The sequence below is a fragment of the Pistacia vera genome, unplaced genomic scaffold (assembly GCF_008641045.1).
Source record: "Pistacia vera cultivar Batoury unplaced genomic scaffold, PisVer_v2 Contig408, whole genome shotgun sequence".
NCBI classification, from domain to species: Eukaryota; Viridiplantae; Streptophyta; class Magnoliopsida; order Sapindales; family Anacardiaceae; genus Pistacia; species Pistacia vera.
The window spans coordinates 507,142-517,515 of NW_022196233.1; the positions used below are offsets into that span (position 1 = coordinate 507,142).

Consider the following 10,374-nt stretch of genomic DNA (forward strand, 5'->3'; position numbering starts at 1 on the left):
TTTTTTTTCTTATAAACTCAAAAAATCTATAAACAAACATGTCAGCTTAATTTTAGAACTTATAAACTAGTTTGATCGACTTATAAGTTTAGATAAACAACCCTTAGTGTATAAGACGCGGTAAACCATCTTTGTAGATACATGCCTCCACTTTTTAATCTTTATTACTCATCCTTAAGCAAATTCTTTATTACTTGCCTTTAATATAAAAGTCTGCTACTTATGATCTTCCTCGTTTTAGTAAACCACAAAAGGCAACTGAATCACATATCAGCCCCCCTCAATATCACTCAATGGTTGACCTCCTTTTAGCATTTTTTTTATTACCTTACCCACCCACCATAACATATCATTTTTCATAGATATTGTAATTATATACGATTATCTATAGAGATATGTATATAGTCAATCTTCAATATTAATGTCTTGAAAGTTTTAATGTGTCAATCAAACGTGAGGTGAGTGACTACTCATTACTTTCATAAAATGTAAAATCCAAAATCAACAACCAGTTAAAAACTTATAATTTTTTAGTGCTTTCTTTTAATAGAAAAAATTCTGACTAGTTTTTTTTATTTTAATAGTATTAGATGAAACCGTTAATTATTGACCGTAAACAAGGTCTGCATTACGAAAAGCAATGTAAAATAATTCAATTATATTTTTTATATTTTTTTTCGTTTCAATTTTGACTTAAAATTATTATGTGAATAAAGAGGAGTGAAAAGCCATATATACACATATAACTCTCTCTTTTTACCATTTTGTTCTGATTTGGCTTTCTCATCTCATACTTTCTCTCCTCTCTCTCATTTTTCTCATCTCATACTTTCTCTCCTCTCTCTCATTCTTTCTTGACGAATTCTCCGAGAGAGAGGGAGAACGTACACCAAATCATGGAAGAATCGGGAGAAACAAATGGTCAATCCTCCACCACAAACCATCATAAACACCCACTTCCACCGCCACCGCCCTTCTACGCTGCTTCCACCGCTCCCACATGCATTCCGCCCGTTGTACCTCCCGATCCAAATCCGGCAACAGGTTACCCACCAGCCATAGGTTACCCACCTGCAATGGGCTATCCTCCATATAATCCACCAGGCTTCCCTGACCCTAGCCCTGACCCTAATTCTTCATACGACCAATATCACCCTCATCAACAACAACATTTTATGCCACCACCACCGACAGTGCCACCGGATACGTGTTACACGCCGCCTTACCGTCGTCAAGACAAAGGCGGGTTCCCCAAAGGGATGTCGTCAGGAATGATTTTGTTAATTATTTTTGTTTGCTTGGGTGGTTTGATTTTGTGGATTGTCGTACGTCCAAAGTTTCCAATTTTTCATATCGATTCGTTTTACGTAAAAAACTTCAACGTATCATCTAATAATAACTTTTCATCTTCGTGGGAAGGAAATTTAACGATCGAAAACAAACGTTGGGGAACAAAACTTATTTTTGATCGTATGCAAAATTCTATTTTCCTCAACGACGATGATTTTCTTGCGTCGTCTATTTCCGAGGGTGGTCAAAATAACCCTTTGTTAGTAGTTGGTTCAAATGAAAAGAAGACGATTAGGGTGAAGGTGTCTACGGCGGATAGTAAACAACAGGGGGAGAAGCCTCCGGATAAGAAGGTGGTGGCGGAGATGAGGAACAAAAAGAAAGGTGGGTTAACGTTTGTTTTGAAAATTTATGTATGGTGGGAAGTTGATTCGGGATTATTCCTTAAACGTTCAAGACCTGTGCAGACGAGAATGTTGTGTACGGATTTGAAGGTTAATTTTGAAGGCAATTCAGGTAATGGAAAGATGAAAGGAAATCCTGATGACTGCAACGTTGATTTGTGACTCTTTTTATTTTTATTTTTTCTTTTAGATTTTTCTTCTTCTTGTGGTCTTGATCTTCTTCAATCTTAATTAAAGCAACTGTGATTAATTGAGCTGTTAATATTAGAGAAATCTCATACTCATACATTGTTTGTAAAGTTGCCGAAAATTAATGTATTGGGAAATCAATCTTTTATCACTTCTTTATTGTTCTTTTATCAATTCAGGTAATGGAAAGATGAAAGAAAATAATGTTGTGACTTAATTGATTAAAATTAGGGGTATATTTGACCATTTTAATTACTATTATTTTAATTTTTCCCTTCTATTATATTACAAAACTCATAATTATTTCAACATAAGTTTCTAACCATTGTTTAAATATTAGGTCACGGGTGTAGCTAGAAACTCATTTAAAGGGTCAAGATGTATGCTAAACTTAAGAATACTATTAGGGGCCGTTTGGATCGGAGGTATATAAGATAACAGGGGTAATCTTCATTTATTTTGCAAGATTCCGGTGTTTGATTTGCTAGTAATAAAATATTGTGGTAATTGCAAATAATGTTTACAGTTGGTAATGTAGGGGATAATCTTATTACCTTATTAGGGGGTGTTACTAAAACATTACCGGGGTATTCTAATTTTTCTACCCATTTTCCCCTTAATTAAAAACCAATTCGGACACAATTGCCTTCAAATGTCTACCAAATAATAATTACCCCTCCCCCCCCCCCAACACTTGAGAAATTAGCTAAAACACCCTAACCACAAAAAAGTTTAAAAGTTAACAAAATACCCCTAGCCATCCAAGACCACCGTTGGTCGTGACTCACCACCGCCAGCCGCCGGAGTTAGTTATCGTAATGGTGCACGACTGGCGAGATTTGGTAAGTCATGCGCCGGTAAGGCTTTTTTCGACCACAGACCTGTGGTCCATGGCTGGAAATGGCCATATCTGGTGTTTCTATGGTTGTTTTATGGCCAAAGATGTGGCTGTGAAATGGCCATAGATTTGGCTGTGAAATGGCTATAGATCTAGCCATTTTCTGGCCATGGATTTGTGATCCATGGCTATTTCCTGCTTTGCCAGTGCACGACAAGCCATATACGGCCAGTCATGCGCCATTCCGTCGACTGCTGACGGTAGTCAACAGTGGCTTGGGGTGGGTGTGGGTGATTTTGCTACAAATTAAAGTTTTATATGGCTGAGGTGTTTTAGCAAAATTTCAAATGTAGGAGGTTAAAAGAAATGATTAAAAAAAATAGTAAAAATAATAATAAAAAATACTATTATATTAATATTTAAAAAGGAGGACAATTTAGTAATCTATATAACATACTCACTCATTTATCCTCTCAACCAAACATATTATTCACCAATTTATTCAAACCAACCAAGCACATTTTCTAAACATTCCTAGTAATCTTCAAGGTGATATTTCTTTCAATTCATATAATACACCCCTATGAAACATTGTATGATTCAAACGCCCCCTTATAAATAAAATTATAACATGAGTATATTCATTATAATTAATATTTTTTCAATTGTGCTCAACAATACAAATACAAGCACCCCCAAATTAAACTAGAATAGAGATTTTATAAATAAATATATTTTAAGTTTTTTGCGAGTAAAATATCATAACATGCGTTTAGTTCCGATAATGTTTTATTATCAAAATGATAGTATGTATTACTAGTGAGATATATAACCTTGAAGATTAATGGGTATAATTTATTATTGTGTTTGGTTTGAGTGAGCTGTATAAATAATTAATGTATTTGGTTGGCAATAATTACTGTTGTGTGTGATTTTTCCACCAAGCTCGAAGTATTGCGAGGTTATAGCCCGATTCAAGACCAGCTTGACTAGAGGTGTAAACGAGTCAAGTCGAGTCGAGTATCACCCTAAACGAGCCTGACTCGGTTAAGCATTAGATGAGTTCGAGTCGAGTCACGAGTCGACCAAGTCAAGAAAATTCGGCTCGTGACTCGACTCGAACTCGTTTGACTTGACTCAGAAAGCTCGATTATGACTTGTTTAACATGAGCTTGAATTGGCTCGATTATGACTTGTTTAACGTGAGCTTGAATTGGCTAGATTATGGCTCGTTTGGCCCTTTTTTAATATAACCTGTAGATCTTGTTTTACACAAATGAGATCCAATTTTTGATAAATTTGCATCTAAATCAACACAAATCAGTTCCAAATCAACATAAACAATGTATTACACAACAAATTATACAATCTACGACAAAAAAAAAAAAAAAAAAAAAAAACACAAATTTCCATCAGAATACATCAAAATTATCATCAAAACAGCATAGACTCAAACTTCTGGAAGTTGAATCTCCAATGGTTCCTTCTGTATCTAAAATTTAAAATAGAAAAAAAGTTAATATCAAACGGCAAAAAAAAAAAAAAAAAAAAAAAAAAAAAAAACCAGCAGTAAAAACAAGGGCAGCAACAAATTAGCCTAACCAACACAAACAGCAAAAGCAAAGGCAGCAAAAATCCCAGCCAACACAAACAAGGGCATCAAAAAATCAGCCCAGCCAACACAAACAACAAAAGCAAAAATCTTATGCAAAGGGATTCGAACCTTTCAAAGCCAATTACATATAAATAATTGTGATTTCATCAATGTAAGTCAACTTAGAATATAACATTGTTCACACAATTAAACCATGAAGCTAAGTAGCTAACCGCAAACACAGCAAGATGATAAATGCACAAAGCTCATGCAAAAAACCGAAAATTTCTAGCAAGAATTATCTCAAATGCAGTCATACTTGATATTCAAAAACAAAATATTTTAAGAATATCATAAGAAATCTCCAGAACCAACACTAAAGAAGCAATAATTCATGAGGCTCATACAGAAACCCAACTACAAACAACTAAACACAACTACAACAATCCAAAATAGAAACCTAACTACAAACAACTAAAGGCAACAAATTTACAGAACAAAAACTAAAAACAAAGAAATGCCCAGCGCAAACTTGCTCATATAGCTTAAAAAATCCAGATTTTGTGAAGGAACAAATCTGTTGTAGTCGAGATACGCTAGTTAACAAACTCCTCACAAATTCTTCGCAAAAATGGTGTCGTCGACGATGGACAAGGCGACGAGAAGCGGTGGTTATTGGTGATTGGGTAGTTCTTGTGTTTGTGGGTGCGTGGTGTGATTTTGGGGACATTGTTTTTGGGGAAATCGGGTTTCTTGATTAGAAATGTGAAAATAGGGTTCTTGATTTTGGGGAATGCATTTACGTGATTTGGGTTAATTTTGTGAATTTTTAAACCTTTTAGTCTTTTACATGTCAAATTACAAAACAAACCTAAAACTTGTATTATGCACAGAAAAACCCTAAACGAGCCACTATTGGCTCGTGAGCCGAATCAAGCCGAGTCGGGGTAGACTCGAACTCGGCTCGATACCTCACTCGAGTCGAATTCGAGCCAACTCGGCCCGATTAAACTTGAGCTGAGTTCGAGTATTTAACGAGCCAAGCCGAGCCGACTTGCAAGCGGCTCGACTCAGCTCGGCTGACACCCCTAAGCTCGACTCTATTAATTGTCCGACCCAGCATAAGCTCGTTGAGTTATAGCTTGACCTAGCACAAGCTAGTCGCGGCCAATCTTCACAATTGTTCAACCAATTCATGGATAACTTCAGATCCCGGATATCTCGGGAAGGATAAGATCAACAACAATCTTTGTGCAATCACAGTGCCCAATCGTAAGAATATCAGAGTTGCATTTCAAACATAATTGTAATCAATTTATTTCTTCTCTTTCCCTTGTATTAACTCTGTATATAAACCCCCTCCAATGATGAGAAAGGGGTTAGCAAATTATTCTAGGATTGTCATTGTAAGTTGTCATAGCAAATACAATAACAGTGGACGTAGGCTCAAGAGTTCAACTCGTCGAACCACTTTAAAAATCTCTTTGCCATTTACTTTACTGTATAGATTATTTATTCATTGCTAGTTATCCGTAATTACGCACACATCAGTTCCAATCCTGACTAGGTCAATTGGATCACTCTAGTTGGTGTAATTCTTGCATCAACATTTTAGCGCGCTAGAGGAAGGGCCCTCCGCCAAAATCCCAGAAATTCCGACAAGCAATCCCAGTAACCTGATCACTCCAAGTCCATAATAGTGCGTACAAGATCGAAAACCACAACAATGTGGAGACCACCCACCGGGAGGTGCAACAGGACACCGCTAGGCGTTGACCACTAGTGTCGCCGACTCAACGAACCACAAATAACTAGGGAGCAAGGACGTCAAACCCCGAGAATGGCCAATTGGTGGAAATGATCAGAACAATGGTTGCACAGGTCGTGCAATAGAACGTGGTTGAGTTAAGGAATCAACAACCAACCACACAAAACCTTGACCAACCACACTTCACCAATATCACCCTAACAAGTTAGAATTCAACCGGTGACCAGTCTGGCTCATCGGCACCAAGGGGAGATCGGCACCCTTGACATCACAGAGCACACTCCGCTAATGAGCACGAGTCCCACGGGTAAACTAACCTAGGGAGACGACCAAGAAACATCCAATAAGGGAAAGCGAAGGAAATGGTCACCCACAAGACGCTCGACCTGCTCGGCAATATCCCCAGCATCAACGTGTCAGTTTTAACCCATGTCCAAGACAAGCTCGATCCTTGCAAGCTCACGAGACGAGTCATGTTCACCAATCTAGCCATGACCGATGTTATGGTTATAACCAACATTGTGAGCAACGCACCGACGAGTATGATAGCATCCACCAGCCTAGCCATCATGACTCAACTTCGCGCATCAATGAGCATAACGGAGGGGGCTCACAAGCAACAGATTTAAGAACTCACCTGCTTGAGGTAAGGCTGAACAAAGCTAGTCGGGGGAATCACAACGAAGACTTAGATCGAGTGCAGAAAATGTTTAACGATCTAAGAGCTCGCCTAAACAATGCAGCGGAAGAAATAGTAAGCTCTCCATTCACAGAGGAAGTTCACCAAGCCCCGCTTCCCCAAGGATTCAGGGTGTTAGAAAGCAAGTTCAATGGGAAAGAAGATCACAGAGACCACCTAGACACTTTCAATGACCCGATGAAGCTGCATTAGGTCTGTGACTTAGCAAAGTGTCATTGCTTCGCAATCACATTGGTAGGGGATGCCAAAAGGTGGTACAAAAGACTTAAGGCGAACTCCATCAGTCTTGGCAACAATTCTCCTCGCTTTGCTCGCAACAATTTCAAGCGAGGAGACAGTTCGCAATGTCGCTCAGCTACTTGAGCAACATTCGTTAGGAGGGAGACAAAACACTGACCTTGTATTTAACAAGGTTCTAGAATGAGCAAGCAAAGGTCACGGATGCACCCAAAGAGTCAATCCAGACTTTGCAAATTGCAAGCATTAGGCCGCAAACAGAGCTTTGGAAAGAGCTCCAAAGTGAAGATCATGTGAGCCTAACCAAGTTTCACCAGATGGTTGCAAAGCACCAGCAAGTAAAAAGCTAGCTAGCAACCTTAGCCAGAAGCTCGCCGCGAAGAGCCCCGGATATGTGACAAGATCGCCCATCAGACAAGCGGAAGAGACAAAACCACAATGACAGGGATTGAAACAGGTCCCAAAAGAGACAAAGAATAGATAGTCGCGGGGACAAACAACCTTTCTCGCGATATGCAGAATACACCCCCCTCATGCAAGACTTAGCCCACATATATGAAGTCTCTCGTGATACAAAGAGACTACCCACTCTAGAAAGAATGAGGGGGGCATCAGGTAGAAAAGATCGGCAAAAATATTGTCAATACCACTAGGACATCGAACATAATACCAACGAGTGTCGGGCCTTAAAGGATGTCATCGAAGCCTAACACGAAGGGGCCACTTAAAGGAATTTGTTAAAGAGGCACTAGCTCATAAAAACACTAGTGAGCAAAATAACCAAGTCCAGCAAGCCTCGACCAACGCCAACAATGAAGTCCTAGTTGTCCCAACATAGTAGGGAGCTCAAGGTGTACTTGCAAGCAATATGCTCGAGAGGCCAGAACAGACTTGGTCCCCTGGATAATGAGCTGTGAATAGAAGCCGTCGAAGCGGCCCAGACAAGAGACCGAGGTTGTAGGATTCACAGTCGAAGAATGTGAAGAATTCCCTCGCCATAGTCATGATGCGATTGTAATCACTGCTAGAATCGAAAATGTTAGGGTATTAAGGGTAATGGTCAATAATGGAAGTGCAATGAACATCATTTTCTTAAGAGCTTTCCGAGAAATAAGGTTCATGGAGAGAGACTTGAAGGCATGTCAATCGTCGCTCTATGGGTTCATTGGGGACATCCTGGTCCCCAGGGAAACGATCGACCTACCTGTGACTCTAGGGGCAGAACCCAAAATCAAGACGGTGATGGCAAAATTCTTAGTGGTAGACTGCCCGACCACATATAATATCATCCTCAAAAGACCGATCTTAGACAATTTGAGCATAGTCACTTCAGTGCACTACCAAGCAATGAGGTTCTCGACTCCCGAGGGGGTCTCGACGATTAGAAACTATAGAAAGGAATCTCAGGATTGTTACAACTGGGCCATCAATGCTGTACTAAAATGGCCGCTCTCAAGAACCATGGTCATTGCAGAGTCCGAGCCACACCCTAGACCTCTCAAGGATACAATAGATCCTCGCATCCATAGGGAAGAGCCCACAACAGGGCCAACAGAAAAGTTGCGAGAGATACCTGTCAGCGAGGAAGATCCAACTCGTGTATTAAAGGTCGACAGTAGTCTGAGCAATGAAATGGCCGATAATTTGGTGGGGTTTCTGAAGAAAAGCCTCGATGTATTCACATGGGTGCATGCTGATATGGTAGAGATCAACCCTAAGGTCATGTGCCACAGATTGAACATTGACCCCACAGCTCGACCAATAAGATAAAAGAGAATTTCTATGAATGCAGAGCGCTCTAAAGCGCTTAAAGACGAAGTTGACAAGCTCTTGAACATCAACTTCATAAGAGAAGTGAAGTACCCAGACTGGCTTGCAAACCCAGTTCTGGTTAAGAAGTCAAATGGCAAGTAGCGAACCTGTGTTGACTTCATATATTTGAATAAAGCCTATCCCAAAGATAGCTTTTCGCTACCTTGGATTGACCAGTTAGTAGATGCAACAGTCAGGAATGCACTACTCAACTTCATAGATGCACACTTGAGATATAATCAAATCCTGATGAAGAACACACTTCTTTTATTACTGACCGCGGTACTTATTGTTACAGGGTTATGCCGTTTAGCTTAAAGAATGCTGGGGCAACCTACCAGCGTTTGGTAAACAAGATGTTCATCGATCAAATTGGCAAAACAATGGAGGTGTACATTGACGACATGCTCGTCAAATCAAAGGTCGCTGAAAGCCACATTAAGCATCTGGGAGAGATGTTTGACATCCTCAAAAAATACAAAATGAAATCAACCCTCTGAAATGTGCTTTTAGAGTAAGCTCGGGAAAGTTCTTGGGGTTCCTCAAAAATCAGCGAGGTGTTGAAGCCAACCTTGAGAAGATTCAAGACATGAAAAGCCTGACTAGCACAAGACAGGTACAGAGCTTGACAAGGCGTGTGGCCGTACTTAGCAGGTTTATTTCCCGAGCCACGGATATGTGCTTACCATTCTTTGAGACCCTGAAGGGGAAAAGGGTTTCAAGTGGACGGAGAAGTGTAAGAAAGCCTTCCAAGAATTGAAAAAACATCTAGGACAACCTCTTTTATTGTCAAAGCCTGTCCAGGGCAAGCCACTATTGTTATATTTATCGATATCTAAGTCCGCAATTAGTTCGGCTTTGGTACACAAAGAAGGGGGAGTGTAGTGGCCAATGTACTATGTAAGCAAGAGATTGCTCGACGTGAAGACAAGATACCCCGAGATGGAGAAGCTCGCATATGCCCTTGTCATTGCCATTAGGATACTGTAGCCTTACTTCCAGGCGTACTTCATTCATGTGCTGACAAACTTTTTGTTGAGGAAGATAATGGAAAAGCCTGAGGCATCGAGCAGATTGATTCAATGGACAATGGAAATGAGTCAGCATGATATCAAGTACATCCCGCAGACAACAATTAAAGGTCAAGCTTTGGCAGACTTCATTTCAGAATTTTTTTATCAGCTAGGAGAGGAAATAAGCCCGCTAGAGGCAAGCAACTTAGAAGAAAGTGAACACCAAAATTCAAAGTTTGATGAACCATGGAAGTGGACTTTGTATGTAGATGGGTCCTCAAATGAGAAGACAATAGAAGCTAGCCTCCTGCTCGAAAGTCCAGAGGGGAACTTGATCAGGGCCACAGTCAGATTCCAGTTTGTCGCCTCCAACAATGAGGCTGAGTACAAAGCATTGTTCGCGGGGATCCGCCTCGACAAAGAGATGGGGGCAGAGTCCATCAAGATCTATAGCAACTCTCGGCTCGTGGTCTATCATATTAGTAGCGAATATCAGGCGAAGGAAGACAGAATGGAATCCTATCTCCAA

General features: G+C 40.0%; 1 protein-coding gene across 1 annotated transcript; it reads left to right on the plus strand.

Moving 5' to 3' along the window:
• Positions 1-896: 896 nt before the first annotated feature.
• Positions 897-1,856, plus strand: LOC116142410 (NDR1/HIN1-like protein 2). Its single transcript, XM_031427827.1, has one exon. The coding sequence runs from the start codon at positions 897-899 to the stop codon at positions 1,854-1,856; it is 960 nt and encodes a 319-aa protein (XP_031283687.1).
• Positions 1,857-10,374: the final 8,518 nt, after the last annotated feature.

Excerpts from the sequence above, each read along its gene's own strand:
- LOC116142410 (XM_031427827.1), top strand. The coding sequence starts at position 897 with ATGGAAGAATCGGGAGAAACAAATGGTCAATCCTCCACCACAAACCAT.